This window comes from Microcebus murinus, chromosome 16, assembly GCF_040939455.1.
Source record: "Microcebus murinus isolate Inina chromosome 16, M.murinus_Inina_mat1.0, whole genome shotgun sequence".
Classification (NCBI taxonomy): domain Eukaryota; kingdom Metazoa; phylum Chordata; class Mammalia; order Primates; family Cheirogaleidae; genus Microcebus; species Microcebus murinus.
The window spans coordinates 18,150,449-18,172,470 of record NC_134119.1 but is presented as its reverse complement, the minus strand read 5'-3'; the positions used below and the strand labels follow the sequence as shown (position 1 = coordinate 18,172,470).

The 22,022-nt window shown below is 35.9% G+C and overlaps 1 protein-coding gene across 4 annotated transcripts in view; it reads right to left on the bottom strand.

Moving 5' to 3' along the window:
* Positions 1-22,022, bottom strand: part of TASP1 (taspase 1) — a 311,116-nt gene that overhangs the window by 198,908 nt on the left and 90,186 nt on the right. For 3 of the 4 annotated variants that reach the window (XM_076010922.1, XM_012780832.3, XM_076010923.1), the window contains exons 9-10: positions 10,796-10,915; positions 5,413-5,491 (exon numbers count right to left, since the gene is read on the bottom strand). In XM_076010922.1, the coding sequence (XP_075867037.1) occupies positions 5,413-5,491; positions 10,796-10,915 (199 nt within the window). The remainder of the gene's footprint in view (positions 1-5,412; positions 5,492-10,795; positions 10,916-22,022) is intronic. The other variant, XR_001158012.3, reaches the window with a different exon arrangement.

Sequence of the window (22,022 nt, the reverse complement as noted above, 5' to 3'; positions counted from 1 at the left end):
AAGCAGTTGAATTATAGCTGAGTTTTGGGGTGAGACCTAGGTTGGAGATAGATATATATGGGAATCATTGGCATACAGATGGTACTTAGCCATTAGATTGGATGAGACACTAAGGGAGCAGGTGTACAAAGGGAGAAACAGGTTCAAGGGCTAAACCTTTGGGCACTCCAATATTGAGAGGTCACAGAGATGAGAAACATTAATAGAGACTGAGCAGGAGCAGCCAGTGAGGCAGCAGGAAGACAAAAAGAATGTGGTCTTCTGGAAGTCTATCAAGAACATAGACTTGCATACAGGAGAAGCAAGTCATCTGAGCAACTGTTTCAAATGCTGCTGACAGGACTAAAAGATAATCACTGGACTTCGGAGTTTATTGTCAATCTTGACATGAGAGCAGACTGACGGAGTAGTAGAGGAGAAGGACTAAAGTAGATTCAGGAGTAAATGAGAGGAGAGAACTAAGAAAAATAATAAACCTCAAGTACAGAAAATGCCCTAAGATTTCATCTTGAAAGGTTTCTAAGAAATAAGGAGAGGCCTAGAAGAAAGTCTGAACCCCTAGGTCAGGCGTCCTCAAACTATGGCCCGCGGGCCACATGCAGGTGTTTTTGCCCGTTTGTTTTTTTACTTCAAAATAAGATATGTGCAGTGTGCATAGGAATTTGTTCATAGTGTTTTATAAACTATAGTCCAGCCCTCCAATGGTCTGAGGGACAGTGAACTGGCCCCGTTTAAAAAGTTTGAGGACCCCTGCCCTAGGTGACTTGCACACAGAGTCCTAAGTAGAATAGGGCTTTTATTCACCAATAGTGCTTGTGACATAGAGAGTACAAAAGAGAAAGAATGACTACTACTAAATAGAAGTTAAAGCATGAGTTCCTGCATGCCTTCCCCACAACCCCTAAACAGCAATGATCACCTGGCATTTGTAAACATCACATCAGTGGCCTCCTATTGGCTCTTGCTGTCATGTAACTCTCTGCTCACAGGGAAGTGCCCTCCCGACAAAAGTCCCTGGGCAGGAGTTTTTGAGCACAGTCCGATCAGACAATTCCCCACAAAAAGACAGAGAAAGACCTCTGGCTGTTCATTAGGTTGAGAAACCAAGAAGGAGTGGCATAGTCTCCCAGCCTTTGAGGAAGAGACTCCAATCACTAGCTTGTAAGTATTAAGGCATAAGGCTATTTCAATTTTTGTATTTTTTTTAATCCTATCTACCTTTTAAGTTATTCCTGGTAAGCCCTCCAGTTTCTAGGACTGCCCAGAGCCAAGACCTGGAAAAGCAAAAACTAAGAAAAATCAGAAATCATTGGGCCCCATATCAGAAAAAGGTAGCAGATTTTTCTTCATGCCAGAACATTCTAAGGAAGAGGGACTGAAGCCTACATCTTCTGATCTCCAGTCAGTTGCCATCAGTACACTGGACTCACTGTTTCTCTTCAGGAAAAAAACAGAACTGTATAGACAAGTAACAGAAGACCAATGTTAAGGTCAACCAGAGCATAAACCTAATCTCTCGCTTTTTTTTTTCTCCTTCTGATCTTCTAATCTTCAATCTGCTCTTCCTTTCCACAGCCAGAGACAGACCACAGATGTATCTTACATTATACATCTGATGTGTTACTGAAAAATTATGTGTGAATTCCCATTTGGCAAAATGAATCATATTTTTAAATGCTATTTAAAGAAATTCCATGGTGAATAATCTTTTTGAAAAAGTAAGCATCCTTCTAGAAAACATAGGAACCACAGATGCATTTCTTAATTTTTATTTGTATACTGGGCACTTACCATGTGCAAGGTTCTGTGCCAGGCACTCAGGAGATACAAATATACCCACAGCCCTCATTTCCACAAGAGTTTATCGTACTGCTTCAAGAGGGCCTAAAACAAATTATTTTCATGAAAAAGCTGACAATAAGAAAAACTTTTGCTATAGTTTATCAATTCTAAAATACACTTTATTTTCACATTTCAAAATTTCTGGAATCAGGAGGCATCTTCCCATGCTATCCTCCAAGCTGCAGTGGTGACAGAGCAGCCACTGCCTCTAGATGAAAGCTATTCCCTCCCATTTCTTGACCCTTCAGTTAAGTGCCACGCTGGAACTACATGTGTCAAGTTTAACTGCCATTTTCAAAAGGAGTATAGTATAATGCGGAATTCAAATTTTAAATGACTGTATACACAGAAAATTATAGAAACAGCAATGGGGATGACTTTGTCATCAGTGAAGCAAGTACTTCTCAGTGGAGGAAAATCCTCAATTCTATATTTTACTATAAAGCAACAATCGTGCATTAAGTGATGAGAAAGCAATGTATCATACTTTAATTGGCAGCCTTTTTGTTTCCTTAATGGTATAAAAATAATGGTGCATCTTACAAAAGATGGTGACTTAGATTCAATAAAATACAATAAGTACTAAGCCCCTACTCTGGGACCAGAAGTACATTAAGTGCCTTCCATATGTCATCAACTCACTGAATCCTCACAGAAATGGTATAATAGATATTATTACTATTTTATTATTATATATACATAACACCTTGCCCAGGTTCCACAGCTAATGAGTCTGAAAGAGTCTGGATAGGAAAGGTGTCTGCTCTGCTCCATCCACAGCTAGGCAAATTCCCACGGTGACAGAACATTAGTCAGAGTTTGTAAGGTCAGCTCTTGCCACTCCACCCCAACCCGCCCCCAGCCCCTACTCATTCCTCCCCACTCAGTGATGAGAACAAGATGCTAGAGTTTATCCCTCAGGCTAATGACCAAATCGCCTGTCTGGCCTTGGGAAAGCCCTATCCTGACCATAACTAACTATCTTCTCTCTCCCTTTCAATTATCACCTTCCAGGATATATAAACCTAAAATGCAGGGCAAGTCTCTGGATTTTCTGCAACAGCCTAAGGCACAAGTCTTCTTTATTTTGGCCAAGCAATTACAAAATTCTGTGCTCCACCTTTCTTCTGACTTGGTCACCCAACTCTGCCATATGTTTCCATTGTCAACTTAATAGCCACAGCCCCAGGAGAAACAAGAGTGAAGCAATCACACAAAGTCCCACAGACAGGAGACCCAGGAGACCTACTCTGTCATCCTCGGGTTCTGTGGGCTGATGGTGGTTAGTCCTTTAACCTGGGAAGAAAGTACCATGAACAGCTGGGTGTGCAAGTTAAAAGGCTACACTGAATGTCATGAACTGGAAACCTAAAGGTATCTTTAGTCATATAAAACTAACTTCAACTGATGCAGGATGGGCAAAGGAGGAAATATCCTTTCCCCCTTTGGAGGGGGAAAGACCTCAATTTTACAATTTTAGCTTTAGCCTCTCCTTCACTGCATTCTATTTAATAGAACCAAATTCATGAAGTATGTTCTTATCCAACTTCCATATGCCCAATTTTTAAAAGTGGGGGTAGAAGGAGGTAATGGTGGACAATGCCCTTGCGATTGGGAATCTCTTTTCCAAAATGACACATTCAGGCAGGCTCTCAGGATTTCAGTTTAAAATAGAATCCAGTTCTCCTAACATCTAGATATGAGTAACATCTAAACAACAAACTAACTCACCAAATAACATATTGACCAAAAACAAAATCGACACAACATATGATTTCAACTGAGATTTCTTTGGCAAAATAAAAATGAAACAATGAATTATCAATTTTAGACTTTGGTTTGTTCAAACACCACAATTTTCCATAGACACAGGGCCACACTTAATTATGTGCACAGGCTAATTTGTAAACGTGTGAGGATTTATAGGTACTGCCAATATTAAATTAAAAAGTAACTTATTATATTATACTCATCTCTTCAAAAATGAATGACTGAAAAATAATTTTTTGTCAATTATATTAGATTGAACATCTATGCATGTTCAGACTTCTCCTGATAGGCCAGTGGCTCACAATCATATTCTTCCCTTAAAATAAGAAATGGAGCTGGGCCAGGAAGCTGCTACAATAGAAAGGCAGGGGAATATGAGTTTGATATAATAAGATCAGGTCAGTAGAAATGGAAAGAAGCAAAAACGACGAGAATGGTGCCAAGATTTCAAGTCTGAAAAAAGGATGGGATAGTGAAGGCAATAAAAGAGAGAACACAGGAGAAAGGTGGCACAGGGTGGAGATGAATCTGCTGAGTCTGATGTGCATATACGACTTCCACAGGGACATGTCCAACACGAAGTCAGAAACCTCAAGAGAAAAATCCTGAGTAGATACAGATGTGGAAGCCAATATCCTGAGAAAGAGCAGCTGAAATCACGAGAACAACAATAATAATGGCAAATCACCAATGGAATGTATATTGGGAAGATGAAGAGAAGGCAGCAGAGGCCCAAACCTGGAGTTGTTACTAGTAGGAGGACAGAGGAATAGGGTCTGTGAAGAAGGCCAAGATGGAGCAGGACACAGAGGCAGAACAAAGAATCCAGTATTTATGCTATAGGTAAAAAAGAAAAGAGTTACCTACATCAGAGATAACAGAAAGAGTAGGCAGTAAGCAGGAGAAGAGGGCTATTGGACTGGACAGTTGGTTAGTATGGTAGGACAGAAACCAATGTGGCAAGAAATTGAAGAGAAAAAGAAAGGGAAGACAGCCAAATCTGTGTACCCTCCTGATAAAGCCTGACAATACTGGAGGGAAAGGGATAGGACTGTAACTTGAGGGATAACATGGCCAATGAATGAACCAATATTATTTTGTCAGCCAGCGGTATTACTACATAAAGAGAAAAGGCTTCAAGTACATCTGGCACAGCATTATGAAAATCTGGAAAGAGACAACCACCACTCTGCCCATTAAAACTCCCCATGCCCTACACACACACACACACACACACACACACACATTATTAAATGATAGTGACTTTTCTAATATAGATACAAAAAGAAAACCTATATTTCATTAAAAGCATAGTTCAAAGAATGGATACCATAAACCATACATTCTGAAATGTGTAAGTTTTATGTCAACATTTTACTCAAGAGATTATCTGTTAAATTTTGAAATGCTCTTCTATTTTTATATCTTTTGTGATCTAAATTTGGTACCATCATGGGTCATTAGAAAAATAAATTATATATGTGTGTGTGTGTGTGTGTGTGTGTGTGTGTGTGTGTGTGTGTGTGTGTGTGTTGTAAAATTAGTCTACAGTTAACTCCAGAATTGTATTGAAAAGTTTTTTAAAATTTTTTCATTTTTTAAATTTTAGCAAAACATTTACATTGTGATACTAAACAATCATTAAAACTTCCCAAATACTAAATATCTTTCCTGCATCAATGCTCTTGTCTATACAGTACCTTAGCACATGCTTTACGTTTACCTAAAAATATTGCTTTTAATCATTAAATGGCTGACAAAGTTGAAGTTATGAAAAATGGCCATGAAAGCAGCAAATACCTGAGGTACTCACAGCTGTGGAGTAGGGATTATGAGCTCCAGTATTTTCAGCCCAGCAGCCACATCCATAAAGAGCAGCCTGGGGATAAAAAGGAATCAGATATATTTCAGAAATATCACATGTAATTATCAGCTTTCAATAGAAATCATACCCATAATAAAGATTCAATAAAACCTGGCTTAATGATACAAAACAACTGGGTGATAATACCAGAAGTTGTATAAGACCTTCCCAAACAATGGTTTTAATACTACCAAAACTGTATTTTCCACTATTCTACTAACCTAAAAATTTTCAGAAAATAGCAAAAGAAAGTTTCTTAGTCTCATCAGCAGTAATTTCTCCTTCCCTGAGAAACCTTCTCCCTTTTGTAGCTTGTCCCTTTTGTAGCTAGTTGTTCTAGCATCCTAAAACCAATGTAGTTGCCTTAAAATAGTAGTTCCCAAACTAGTGTGTGTTGAATTATGTGGGGAAACTTGCCAATAAGAACCTTGATTCCTATAGATTCTGATTCAGTGTCTGGAGGATATCCAAGAATCAGCACATAATAACTAGGGCCTTGGTTACTGGGATGCAGCTGGTCCTTCTGACATGCTCAAGGAAATCCTACTTGTAGAGGGCTTCTTCCATTCCTCCCTTGAGGTGGCACAATAGGAACTGCAAACAGCTCTGTACCAAAGGGCCCAATATATGGTCACCACTGTGCTATATTCAGGCAGATGAAAAGAAAGGAGGCAAAGGGCCAGTTCAAGCTAATCGTTCGGTTAGGTGGTAAACCAGATTTATATGTCTAAAACTACCAGGAGCATAATAAGCTATCACAGTTTTATAAAGGATTATGACAATCATTCCTATTTGTTTCCAATAATGCTACTCAAAATGTCTTGATTCATTTCCCCAACATCTACAGTGACTTTTCTGACTTTGGGAGGGGAATCACAACTATTAACTTTTCTACTCCTTAGTTGGAAGCAAGTTAAAAACAAACAAACAAAAACTCTTAATTAGCTATTATAGAGAAATATAAAGAGGTATGCTCAAGAGTTCATTACCATGTGGTTGATAAGAATGGGAAAGTGGAAGCAACCTAAATGTCAATCAGTAGAGAAATGGCTAAATAAACTTTGGCATAGCAATACATGGAAATCATTGCAAAGGTTAAAAATAAAAGACTTAGGTTTAAAAAAAGGGGGGGGGGCCTTAGGAACAAATACAGAAAAGATCTCCAAAATGTATTTTTTTTAAAAAAAAAAAAGCAATTTACTACAATGCATTCAGTATTCACTATCACTGATGGAGGAAAAAGATACTCCCATAAAATAGCACTGTTATTTTCTAGGAGCTCACTTCTGAGCACTGGGGAATAGGCTAAGACTGCGAATGGTGACTAGACTTCAGCTTTCTATGATATTCTATTATTTCTTATAAGGACTTTAAAAATCATTTGCTTTCGTATTCTACCCAGTACAGGAATCTCCATAAAACATGGAGCACTCCATGAACATCCAAGCACTCTGATACTAAGAACCTCACTATCTCATATGGGAATACTTCCCATTTTGGACACTTCCTATTGGTAGAAAGTTCTCCTTAGATTGAACAAATACCTGCTTTATCATAACTTCCACCCACTAGTCCTGGTATTGCTCTCTGTGAGTACTTTGACCTCCCCATACAGTCCTCCAAATTTTTTAAAACAGCTGTTCTAGTCCTCTTTTATCACTCAAAGAATCCCAGATTCGTGAACTATTCCCCAAGACTTTCAGATACACACACCCACATCCCCTAATCACCCTCTTTGAGAAATAAGCCAGTGTCCAGGATGAGAAATAGTCTCCCATGTTCATGTAATCAACAGTTGCCATCTCCACTTGTCAGTGACAGTGACCCTCTTAAAAGTAAAACCAAGAACTAAACAGGACACTCCCAAAATAGCAAAAATCAGGAAATCTGTTACTGCTTTTGAAAATACCATGCTTGTAAAATAAATGCCTTAGTTTCCTAACACTGCTCGATCAGTATGGCCATTGACCCCCTTCGGAAGTAATTTGGCACATAGACTCTAGAATAAAACTGGCAGACTTGTGGGATAACTCAGTGGAAGGGAACATTCTTTCTTCATTTAAAACTCTGGACATTTGCCTATCATACTTTCCATTTCCCCACAATTACCTTGACCAGGAGCCTGCACTCAAGAAATTATAAATAAGTCTCAAGGGACACCTCTTAGAAAGCCAGTGGAGGTCATCTTTCTGGAAAAGTAAGAACGTTTATGTTTACCCTTTGTTTCTTTCTTCCCTCCAAGCAAATTCCCTTTACAATACCCTTCCTTAATTTTGTGGCCTAAAGTCATCTTCCTTTTTACCCTTCTGAAATGGGTTGGGCTAAGACAGTGATAGGTAAAATAAAGCATGGTTGTGCACACCCATAGTCCCAGCTACTCAGGAGGCTAAAGCAGGAGGATCACTGGAGCCCAGAAGTTTGAGGCTGTAGTGTGCCACGATCAGGCCTATGAATAGCCACTGCACTCCAGCCTGGGAGACACAGTGAGATACCACCTCTAAGAAAAGAAAGAATCAGAAATTGTCCCTTTCTTATTCACTTCTTTGGGTAAAATACAGCAACCTTAAGCAGGCCTTTAAAAACACATTTTAAACAGCTTCCCTTTTTTTCGTAGTAAAATTTTATTGAAGATATTATTATGTAGTAAAAGCAGGCCATATAAATAATGATTATAATTATTATTAATAATCTTCTCTGAGCCATAGTTTTCTCTTCTATGAAATGATGATAATAAAAATACCCCCCTTGCAGTGTTGATGTACAATCATGTGAATTAACATACTTCTTGCACACAGCAAGTGCTCAATAAACAGCTTTAGCTGTTATTTAAATGCATTATATCATTTAATTTTCCAGAACTTTGTATGGTAGCTAGTTATCCCCATTTTATAGATGTGAAAAATAGAGCTTAAAGATGTTGAAAGTAATTTATTCAAACTAAGAATAATTAAGTGGGGAGATGGGATTAAAATAAAGATTTACCTGAATCCAAAGTCCACACTTTTAACCACTAAACTCAACTCCTCATTTGGATGTAGGTTGGGTGAGGGTTGGGGGGAGTAAAATATTATATAATAATTCCTTTCTCACATCCAAGTTGTAAATTATAATTATTATAGTAAGCTAAAGAAGCAAATAAATTCTAATTCAAATTTCCACTTCACCATCTACAGTGCTACACATATCTAAAGGAGTGCAATATGCTAAAATTTTTAAATAGTTGATTTGTTCATTTAAAATACACTTGAAAATGTCCTAGTTTCAGCACCTTTTTAAAAAAAATAATTATCCTTTGATACAACTGGCTTTTGTATTTTGCTTCATTCAGTCTTGCGTGTCAAAAAGAACTGTTGACTCCTATCTGATGCTTTCAAAGTTCCAGGCTTATTATATCTTCTCTATACAAGCAATATAACCCAATTAAGCAACTGCATTTTCCTGTGAGCACCAATACATTCCTTCACACCCTTTCCTGATTTTTCAGTTCTCTCAAAGTAAGTATTCATAAACTAGCCAAGTGGGGCAAATCAATATGTAAACTTTACAGAAGTGTTTTTCCCGGATAGTCCCATGTACAGTGGCAGAATGGCTTCAAGACTGTTAAATGTGGCTGGGTGCAATGGCTCATGCCTGTAATCTCAGCAATTTCGGAGGCCGAGGCAGGAGGACTGCTCAAGGGCAGGAGTTTGAGACCAGCCTGGGCAACATATTGAAGCCCTATCTCTACAAAAATTTTTAAAAATTAGCTGGAAGTGGTAACATGTGCCTATAATCCTAGACACTAGGGAGGCTGAGGTAGGAGGATTGCTTTACCCCAGGAGTTCAAGGTTGCAGTGAATTGTGATGGTACCACTAATACTCCAACCTGGGCAAATGAGACCAGGCCTCTAAAAAAAAATAAAAATAAAAAATAAATAAATAAATAATAAAATTTAAAAAGAGATTGTTAGATGTAGTATCCTGTTAACATAGTCCAGAACTATCTGTAGTTCTGTTGTTGCTATTTTGCTAACCTAAACAAACAGGAAACAGTGAGAAAGTCATGGGAACTATAATGCAATGAAGGCAACTCTGCTGGCTTTTCTCTTTTCTTCTTCACCAGGGCATCCCAATCTGACATGCCAAGCTTGATTTTCTTATTCCAAACATGACAAATATGCACGGATTTATAATATGGAAAAATACCATGACCAGACAAAGGCTTTTATAATAACTTCAAAGCATTGTACACATGTTGACTAATAATTCCCTATAAATTCCCTTGTAAAATAGGCAGAGTAGCACAAAATTAATTATTCTTCCCTTCCTTTTTTCTTTTTTCCCTAGTATAGGGCCATAAGTGTCTTATCTATATAAAGGGCAGATCAAGGAATAGCACTCGGGGCTTTGTAAGATAGTCTCCGTGAATTGGATCACCGTACTCTAAGCATTCACTAACCATCATGATCAAGTAACTGTGACATCAACCTTTCCTCAAATGAAAGAGACAAAGCACATAAAGCCTACCAAGCCATGCTCCATATGTCAGATAAGATCCAAATACCAAATTTAAATACACCCCTTACAATTACTTTAACAAACTCCATGAGAGTATGCAACTCATTTGTTCACTCAACAAATATTTATTAAGCCCATAAATAACGTGCCAAATTGGTTTATACTCAGAAAGCTTACTAGATCAAATGAATTATTAAACTTCATTCTCAGTATAAAACTAAAGATTTGAGATAGGGGGTGGGGTGAAGAATATGTGCAAGTGAACTGGGGATATGCAAATTTCACATATATTCCACCCTCCTTGTTTCTAGATTTCTTGAGTGGTAACCTGAAAGATTGGTTATTCTGTAAAATCACTGAAATGCTTAATCAGAGGAGAAATATAGAGGGTCAAAATGTTACTATTCCTTAAGTAGAAGAAATAAAAAATGTAACTTTATAATCATTTTCCCAATGAAAATGCAAGCAGCAATGTAATCTTGTTTAGAGCTTGTTCCTAAAGAGAGTTACATTTACAAAGAGAGAAAAATGGAAACCAGCACACTTTAAATACCTTGGCCAGTGCCTAGCCTGTTGAAAGTAGTGAAACTAGGATTAATGACTGTAAAGATCAAAAAGAAACATTATTACTATGAGATAGGTTTTGTAAGAAAGAATCTTGAAAAGGTATTTGGTTGATTATTTATATCACATAAATGTTAAGGAACAATGATATTTATTTTTGCTAAAGAGAAAAATGTTCCTACTGCTTTAAAAATTGTGAGCTCAAAAATTCCATGTTTTACTTTGAAAAGCTAGTTTTAAAACCCCATAATTACTTACCTGCCCAACTCTCCCTGGGTGTTTCAAGGCCAAGCCTCCACTGGAGACAGCAGCAGCAACATTCCCTTCGTGGTCCACAACCACAGCGCCCACCGTGTCCAAAGTGCCTGAGTCATTTTCCTGTAGAGCAAAAATGGCATGATTATTCACCAGGCACGGTATGGGACACTCTGATATGACTACATGGCACTTTTCAGTACAATCATGACTGAAAATCTAAACTAATCCTTAAGTGGAACATTGAGCAATCTCCTAAAATTATCTATTATCAAGTTGCCATTTAGACACAGTTTAAGTTAAAATGTACTTTCCACTGAAAAAAGGGTTCTCATTGCTTTTCTCTAATAATGGTTTCTTGTTTTTCTCTAATAATAAAACTATCACACCTTTTTAATGGAGAAAAAAAATTAATATAAATTATAGTATACAGCAATGTCTCCTTATTCTCAAGAATTAAGAATTTAGAATTTGTAGTGGAAAAGATCTGTAGTATGAGTAAACCAATAAATGTCTTTGTTGTTATTTAAAATATTATATATAACACAAACATCTAAAAGTAAATAATACATTCAGCACAATAAATGAAGAGAATGGCATTTACAATCTTGAGGTACATTACACTAGCATTTCCTCTTATAATCCCATGCTTGTGAGAAACCTTATAGCAAGCTCCCTTCTCTCCTATAGCAATAATATGCTTGCCAATTGTATGGCAGAAAATCGTATGTTCCTGGAGGCATTTTTATATTTCAGTGTTTTGTCCCAGGTCCCACATGTTTAAGGCACTGTGTGACATTTAGTGACTACAAGCAGCTGTCTCCTACTTGCAAGGTTTCTGGGTCACCTGTGCACAACAGACAAATATTATACTATTGGAAAAAATTATAATTAAGGAAGGCAGGAAATATGTTTTATGAAAAAAAGTCTCTTTCTTATATATTAAAAAGAAAGGAGGGGTAGTATAGGTCATTAGGGTAATAGCAGTCATGGTAATGTTCTTAGGCTAGGGGGCACTGGTTTTTAAGCCTTGCCCCAGAACCCCAGCCCCTACCCTTACCCCAGCCCCAATAAGCTTAAAAGAGCCAGAAACAATCGCAGGTTCAAACAAGAGCAGCTTCCCCTCCTATGAGGTTTACTGCTCACAGTAGGAAGCAAGACTTCGTTGCTACTGAAGGATCCCTGGCTAAGAAGTAAAATGACACACTAAGGCAACTGCTAGAAAAGTCAATGAACTCCTGGAGCCATCTCAGAACTTAAGCAACACTTAAGGGAGTCTTCAAATATTAGAAGCAGAATACCAAGAAAAGATTTTCCTTAAAGCCAATTGGAGATTCAGAGGTAGAGTGTGCCACAACAAATCTGACATTAAGTTTGCTAGGGGAAGATACTTACAGATAGACATTTACATTTCTTACTCTAAATTCTAACTTCCCTTAAATATACTAATACACTATGATATCACTTACTTGGAAAATATTTACTTAGCTGAAATGAGAGCTAATCCCTCTTTTAACCTCAGCTAAGTCTAGCCAATGGATCCACATGACCATATCCTAACATACCACAGTTCTGCTTGTGACATTTGCCTAACTTTCAAGGACAGTTACTGGCCTGACCATAAACTCCCCAAGGAAAGGTCTGGTCTACTTTATATCACTTTGCATGTAGCAGACATTCAGGACATAGTTATTCTTTAATTAGAATGCAGGATGTCTGCATCCCTGGTATTTAAAAATAAGCGCAATAAGTGATTATACATGTAATGTCATTCCAATGTCAGAAGCAGTCTTCCACCTTCGTTTCTCGAGATCTGATTTCATACAAACCCAGAGGATGCCACTATCTTAGGGAAGACTTAACAGTAACCAGGTTTGCTCATTCAGGTTAGAAAAAGCAAAGTTTATCTTCTATGATAGATAAGATTAAGAACCAAAGTACACAAATGCATTAAAAACATTTTATTCCAGAAAAGATGGATAATCCTAAAGAGAAATGTACTTTTAAGGTGAATATTTGTTACATTATTCTAATAAATAATTTCTAAATCTTTATATCCTTGCAATCTCAAGTACAGAAGTATTATTTCTTGTCCAGATGTCAAGTCTTATGTCTTCTGTAGGAGGACTTCTCAAATTTTAATGTGCATACAAACTATCAGGAGAATTTGTTTAAATGCAGATCCTGATGGAGTGATCTGGGAACTACTATTCAAAACTGTAGATCTAACAACTTTCCACATAATGCTGACGCTGGTCCACAGACTCTACTTTGAGAAACAAGGTTTGACAGCATCCCACCCTACAGGATCATTATCAATCAAACGCCTGCTTCACTTAGTTTGAGACAAATTATAATACAGGCACAAATCTTCTGAAGGAGAAATTTAAACCACCCAAGACTAACATTATTCCAGTATAAAAGATTTAATTTCTATCTTGTTCAACTATCAACTGACAGCAGATCCCACTGCTATCATACCACCTGGATGTACTACAAAGTATTTTCAAGTATTGATCTTAAACTGGGTTTTCTTGTTTTAAGAAATATACAACTCTCATACAAATAAACAGAAAATGTAAAATTACTTTCCTAAGCAATAGCAACAAAAAAAGTAAAGAACAGGTGTTCTTTTTCTGTTAAGATTACTTTTAGAAATATTATGTTTTTATTGAGAGATATATGCCAACACTTTTTGCCCTTTTTCTTTATTATAAAATTCTAGAAATCCTTACATATTTTTTCCCTAGCTCAGGTAAGGTAGAAAGTAAAGTAACTGTCTTCATCTGTCCTACCAGATAAGAATTATTGCATCTGGTAAATAATCGAATTATGGCTTTCATCCTATTTCACCCTCTGACCTCTAGAGGAAGGTTATTCCCCTTTTTTTGGATTTTTTAATTAATAAAAATTGTATATATTTATAGTATACAATATGGTATTTTTACATAGGTATACATTGTATGTGGGAAAATCAAGCTAATTAAAATATGCATTACCTCACATACTTTTTTTAAATTTTTTAATTTTATTTATTTTGGGGGGCAGAATGTTTAAAATCTACTCTCTTAAGGGTATTTTATTAGTTCTTTTTTATAAACTGCAACTGCTGATCCTACCCAAGCACCCTATAAAATAGAATTTTAGAGGAGATATATAACATATACACAATATTTATTATCTGTAAAGCAATTTTCCTAGCATTTCAATCAGAATATTGTGAACTATGAGAACTTTAATTCCTAACCAAACTGTAGAAAGATAAAAAAACTGATGTCAATATAACTGGATTATACATAGATATAGATTTACTGTAACTTGGTTTTCAAAAATGAAAAATCATGCAAAAAATAGAAAATCCTGTTCCAAATTAAGCTAAATATTCCTGAGGGCCTATAACACCTGCAAAAATCACAATTACTTCATAAATATTCAAGAATTAGTCCATAGACTTCACATACTGCAAAGCAAATTTAAGGATGATGAAGTAATATTTGAGCATTTTTATGAAGTGCAGATAAATTGGGTGAAAGACAAACATTGGTATTTTGGCCATAATAATTTCACAGAGCTCATTTGTACAGGAATGAAATCCTAGAAAGGTTAAAAACACACAATGACTGTTACTATACAGAGCTACTATTACACTCTTACACTCCATAAATACTTAAAAATACATGCCCCACACAGATATACATGTACCTATTGTCCCTGACTAAAACACGCTATTTGTATTACTTTTTTGATAAAATTATAACTAAAAGGCATCTATATAAACTATGGTTCCTTTCAGAATAAACACATGTATATAAAATTGGAATAGAAATTATATGTGCTATAGAAAACACTGAAATATATTCCTTAAAACAAAGTTAAGGTACTTCCCACCAGAAAATGGAAGCCTCTAATCTGCACTCTACCTCTGAAATCTGCCAAGAAACTTCATCCATCAGTCACTCATTTCATTAACTTGGCCTACCATCTGTACAGAATTACTCAAATATCAAATAGTTTAAATACAAGAATAAATCTTAAGTGTGCACGTGCATTCTGAAATTAGTATGTCATGGGATTATCCTAATAATAAAGACAGAAATACACCTTTTGAAAATATACCAAACCCATCTAGTATACTTTTTTTAGGTTTGAAAGCACTATTATAACTGGTATGAGCTTCCACTTGAGAAAAGCAGATAACTCATGCCCTACATGACAATACAACAATGCCACTGTAAAACTTTAACATCTTTGAGTATCCTAAACATAAGAAGATGGCTATGGCGACAGGAGATCTGGATCTTGTTCTATATCTCCCACAAATCCGGCCTCCAACAGTAGGGCCACCATGGGCTACAGTACATCAAGTGTGTGTAAACGAAGTAGGATTTCACTAGAATTATCTACTCTCCTATATCTGCATTGAATGAAACCAAGGAAAAGCTTAACATAAGAATACTCAATGACATTTATCTTCCCTGTTTAGAAAGTCACCTTCTGATGCCTAATACCATAAACAATGTTTCTTCTAAACTGCAGTCAAGATGTCTATTCTTAAGTAATCTTTTATTTTCTTTAATAGGTAAACATCAAATGTCTTTGCAGTACTATACAAATTAGTGCCATATATATTTAAAACAGAGAACAAAATTTTATACTATGTAAAAATCTTGCCCAGTGCAGTGGCTCATGCCTGTAATCATAGCACTCTGGGAGCTGAGGCAGGAGGACTGCTTGAACTAAGGAGTTTGAAACCAGCCTGAGTAAGAGTGAAACCCCATCTTTACTAAAAATAGAAAAATTAGCCAGGCGTGATGGTATGCACCCATAGTCCCAGCTACTCAGAAGACTGAATCAGGAGGATCGCTTGAGGCCAGGAGTTTGAGGTTGCAGTGAACTATGATGACACCACTGCACTCTACTCAGGGTGACAGAGCAAGACTCTGTCTCAAAAATAAAATAAGTTAAAAAAAATCAAAATCAAAATCTTTATATTATTTATTTCCTAAATCACTCCATAAAAATTAATGAAAACTTTTTCAGCTTAAAATAAAAACAAAGGCCTGGTGTGGCAGCTCATGCCTATAATCCCAGCACTTTGGGATGCCAAGGGTGAAGGATCACTTGAGACCCAGGAGTTCAAGACCAGTCTGGGCAACATAGGGAGATCATGTCTCTAAAATCATTCATTCATTCATCCATGTGTGAATGAAAAGTGTGAACCATGCTTTTAAGTAGATGTGATATATCTGAGTTACAGGGTTAATTATAAATTCACACCACAACAAAGATTTCCTAAAAAATTCTAAACCCTCAAAGATAGCAAAGGACAATGTTTTCCAACTGGTATAATTCCCACACAGTGTTCTGGGTTTGCAATATTAAAGGTGGAAAAGGCAATGATTTTAATCGTGGTTTTTAAGATAATCTTTTTTTTTTTTTTTTTTGAGACAGAGTCTCGCTTTGTTGTCCAGGCTAGAGTGAGTGCCGTGGCGTCAGCCTAGCTCACAGCAACCTCAAACTCCTGGGCTCGAGCGATCCTTCTGCCTCAGCCTCCCGAGTAGCTGGGACTACAGGCATGAGCCACCATGCCCGGCTAATTTTTTATATATAAATCAGTTGGCCAATTAATTTATTTCTATTTATAGTAGAGACGGGGTCTCGCTCTTGCTCAGGCTGGTTTTGAACTCCTGACCTTGAGCAATCCGCCCGCCTCGTCCTCCCAAGAGCTAGGATTACAGGCGTGAGCCACCGCGCCCGGCCAAGATAATCTTTCATATAATGAGTTTTGAGTTTTTCTTTTTCAAACAAGACAGTTTGAGAGTCTTGGTGTCCATGTCAAATGAACATGTGTAAGTGATGGTAGAGACCAGATGAACATACTCATGACTTAGACTACTATATAGCTGAACATTAAAAACACGAAAGTAGTTTTTGCAGCTTTAAATCATTTCTAGTCTCACTCATATGCAGTTTAATTAATATGATTTAACTTACACCCATAGGGAACCACTGGTTAAAGATAGTAAACCAAGGATATACTGGAGTTGAAATAAAAATTAAGGAATTTAAGAATAATGATAATTCTGATAAGCTCCTTAAGATGATATTATCTAGACCACTGCATGCATCCTATCGAAATATTTACAGAACATGTTACAGGACTACAAAAATTAGTTTAAAATTTTAATGATAAATATATCTAATTTAGCTTGTTTGGAATAAATATTAATCACAATTTTATCATTATAAATCAAAAATTTTAAATTCTATATTAAATATAAATCTAGCCTGAGCAAGAGTGGCACCCCCTCTACAAAAAATTTAAAAATTAGCAGGACATGGCAGTGTGCATCTGTAGTCCCAGGTGCTTTGGAGACTGAAGTAAGAAGACTGCTTAAGCCTAGGAGTTTGAGTTATAGTGAGCTATGATGACACCACTGTACTCTAGCCCAGGCAACAGAGCGAGACCCTATCTCAAAAAACAAACACACAGGTCCTTGCCTGCGAGAGTGGCCACTGCGTTGGTGCTCTGGGGCTTGGACCCTGGCTAGCCAGAAAATAAACCTCCTCTTGTGTAATTGCAAAAAAAAAACAAAAAAACAAACACACAAACAAAAAAATATATAAACCTAGCTATGAACCAGCAACTAAATCCTAGATATTTATCTAAGAGAAATCAAAATATATCTAACAAAAAGACTTGTAAAGGAGGCTTACAGCACCTTTATTTGTAATAGCCAAAACCTGGAAACAACCCAAATGTCTATCAACAGGGAAATGGGTAAAAAAAAATTATAATATTGTCAATAGTGGAGGACTGCTCATCTATAAAAAGGAACTAGTGATGTGTACAACAACACAGATAATCTTTTAGATATATGCTAAATAAAACAAGCTGGACACAAAAATAGTACATAATATATGACTATTTATACAAACAGGTAAAACTACTCTAATGAAAAAGAATCAGAAAAGTGTTATCTTGGTGGGGGAATGCATTGACTATAAAGGGGCATGAGGAAACTTCCTGGAGTAATGGAAATATTCTATATCTTGAAAGGTATATGGGTTACATTGCTATATACCCATGTCAAAATTCATCAAATTGTACACTTAAGATGTATGCATTTCACTGCATGTAAATTTTGCCTTTAAAAAAAAAAGCAAAAACAATCAATAGCTAATGCATTATCTTAAAGAATACAACCAAAAATTCAAAACATCAGATCATGAACATATTTTCCAACTTTTTCCTATTGGTATAAGACATGTTTAACACACATTTAATTGTAACTGTAAGCAAAAGGGGAATGAGGTGATGAAAAATATGAATGAGATGGAAAGAGATATGGATGACAGAAAGTCTGATATACATCTAACTAAAGAGAACAGACAGAATAAATAAGAGAAAATATTTAAAGATTTTTTTAAAATTTTCCAGAACTGACTGAAAACAAGAGTTCTGACCTCCAGGAAGCCAGAGAGAAAGGAAAGAAGTCAGATACAAAAGAGAGGTCAGCAATTACAGCCCAATTCCTGGAAACCCAGGGGACCAGAAGACAGTGTGGTCAGTTGGCATAACATCTTCAAAGAAAAATAACTATAAAACTAGAAATGGGTACAGCAAAATTTCCTCTTAGGAATAAAAGTAAAATAAAATAAAGACATTTATAAATATATAAATAAATAAAATGAGTTTACCACCAAGAGATCTACATTTAATTAAGTCCTGAAAGACCATTCTACTTAACATTGCAACCTGACCTCCTCCTGAATCCTCCCTACCATTTACTCACAAGCACATTAATCTCCCTTTCTTTGCTCTACTTTATCTTCTTTCCATAACATCTCATCATCATCTAAAATATATAATTAATTTGCATATTAAATTGTCTATCTCCCTGACAAGATTATGAGCCTCAAGAAGGTGGGAAGCTTTGAATGTTTTATTCACTAACTTATGTCAAGCACCCAGAAAAGCACTTGACATCTCTTAGGCACTCAATAAATACTTGCTGAATGGGTGAATGAATGAATGAATGAATAAATAAATAAAGTAGTTCAAGAAGAAGGAAAATAACTCAAGGGCATGCAAAAAGGAATTAGTAAGCAAATAATATAGCAAACCTGAATATAAATCAAAACCAATATTGTCTTATAGGCTGGGCGTGGTGGCTCATGCCTGTAATCCTAGCACTCTGGGAGGCTGAGGCAGGAGGATCGCTCAAGGTCAGGAGTTCGAGACCAGCCTGAACAAGAGCAAGACCCCCATCTCTACTAAAAATAGAAAGAAATTAATTGGCCAACTAAAAATATATAGAAAAAATTAGCTGGGCATGGTGGTGCATGCCTGTAGTCCCAGCTACTCAGGAGGCTGAGGCAGAAGGATTGCTTGAGCCCAGGAGTTTGAGGTTGCTGTGAGCTAGGCTGACACCACAGCACTCTAGCCTGGACAACAGAGTGAGACTCTGTCTCAAAAAAAAAAAAAAAAAACCCAATATTGTCTTTAAATATAATAATGTCTTATTAGAATGTCAGATTCAGTTTTAAAATCTGGCTATATGTTATTTATAAGAGATACACGTAAAGCATAAGAATATGTGAATGTTGAATGCAAAAGGACAGGGAAAAGAAAAAGATGTATCTAGCAGACAGCAATCTGAATAATGTAGCTACTTTATATTACTATATTATTACAATTAAATTTTAAGATAAGAAGCATTAATAGTGATACAGGGTCTCTACATGATAAATGCTGATTCACCAAGGAGATGTAACAATTCTAAATTTGTACATACTTATTTTAATAAGCTCAAATTTATGTAAACCAAAAATAGAGAAATCAACAAACCATATGCTACATATTTCTCTCAATAATGTCTAGGTCAAGCAAGCAAAAAAAAAAAAAATCAGTAAGAAATAGATATGAACATCACATTAAAAAGCTTGACTTGATAGCCTTCACAGAACCTTGTATCCAAGAATTAGAGGGAAAACACTCTTTTCAAGCACACGTGAATATTTTCAATAACTTATACATTAAACCATAAACTACATCACAACAAATCTCAAGAAACAATATCAAACAGAACACACTCTCTGAATATAATACAATTAACTTAGGAATCTATAAATGTAAATAGAATTTGAAAATAAAAATAGAAAAACACTTCTAAATAACTTATGGGTCAAATAATTCAAAATGGAAATAAAAATATTTAATAATGAATAATAAAAATATATTAATAACATTTCAAAACTCATCGAATACAGTAAAAGTAGTACTGAGAGGGAAATTTATACCAAACTATTGATATTAAAAAAGAACAAAAAAGTAATAAGCTAAATGCCCAACTAAAGAAGTTAGAGAACAAGATAAACACAAAGAGAAAGGAGAAAACAGAGATAAAATGAAAAATCACAGCAGGAAAAATAAATATTAAATAAAAAGATAAAAAAGGCAAAGTTGGTTCTATGAAAAAATTACCTGTTGAATAAATGTGCTGAATGAATGCAATCTGATTATCAACCCTGACCCTCACCCTTTCCCCTCCCCAACCTCACACACACATTAAAATACTGCACATCTTCAAGTCCTACGGCTTCAAATAACTCCATAATAAGTTTCCTGAATTGCTTCTCAACCGTATAGGAGATTGTTGAACCCCTAAAACATATGTTCTTCCCACTAGCAGAAGAATATAAGCTGGCTTGTTCTAGGATCTTTGACAGTGTATCTTGTCCCTCATGAACTGAGGGACAGTACATATAACAAAGTTTTTATAAAAGTAATATTCTTTAATTGAACCTCATCAATAACTCAAACTTCATCCCCTCTGGAACTGCATCTTGCTCAATTTGGATGCATGATCCAAACTCAGAATAGCTAAAGCAGTTTCCCTATTACCTCACATATTTCTGATTATTTTATATTTTTAAATTGCTTCTTATTATTTCATATTTAGATGTAATGCTTTTTGCACATCACTCCTAAACGAGATCATTCCCAAAAGCACATCCTTAAGCAACTGCTGTAAAATCTTTGGCTGTCCCCATAATAATCGAACTGAAGTTGTAGGCTCATCTCTGGCAATACAAGAATAAATCCTTATTTCAGGAAGTTTTGTATGCCCTTTGGTTGCTGTTCAAAATAAATGTGTAAGGCTGTAACTAACAAACAATAAGCCTCTCACTATATCTATAAAGAAATTATATGTCTTAATACTGGCCACACATTCCTACACTCAATGTTTTCTTTTGGTAACAATTCTTTACTGGTCATTTGGCACTGGATCACACTTTTCTCATTTCTGACTAATTCAGTTTTCTTCAACTCCAAATTTTCACAATGTCTTAGAAGCTCTAATGACTAACACTCGAACTATGCATTGGCTTTAACTCCCCCCACCCCTCCACTGGAGAGCTGGTAATCCTTCATTATAGTCAGTCCTAATGGAAATATAGTCAAGAGAGAAGAAGGGAATCAAGATTATTTGACAGTTTCACTTCACAGAGGCATGTGTATCATAGCACTGCAATGAGAGAGCACAACATGCTACCAACATATTCACTAATAGGATATGAATTCATTGCCTAGGTAGATTAAAAAACACAAAAATAAAGCTTGCCAATTAAATAGCAAGAAAATATCTTTATAAGAGTGGGTAACCTTTTTCAATTTAGTTGTCCAATTTGGCTCTTTCTAGGAACACCTGGCAATAGTCTGGACCTCTGGTCTTTCTTTCATTTTAGGGCATACATTTACCTTCTCAGGATAAAATTACACTTTTTCTTTTAAATACCAGAGCTTCACTGGCCTTTAAACTAAGTCTTAAAGCAGTGGGGAATAACAGATAAAACAAAAAAAACTAGAAGGTAACATCGACAATCTGGATCCTATTTCTGTCAATGAAACACCATGATAGTTGGGATGGGTTACTTAACCTGGATTTAAATTTTACTCTCTCCAGACTGAAGAACAATATTTGACTTTGACTTAATAATACAATAAGTTACTTTATTTGATATCAGATTTTTCAAGTACAGTGTATCTATTTGGCCATATACCAAAAAAACAGAAATGGTTATTCAAACTCATAAATAGAAATAAGCATATTTAAAAGCAAAAAGGAAACAAAAGATGCCCATATACTTTCTTCCTTTGTTCCTCAATAGATTAAAATTATATTAGAAAGTAGAGATAAATCAAAGAATTATAAGATTGGGAAAG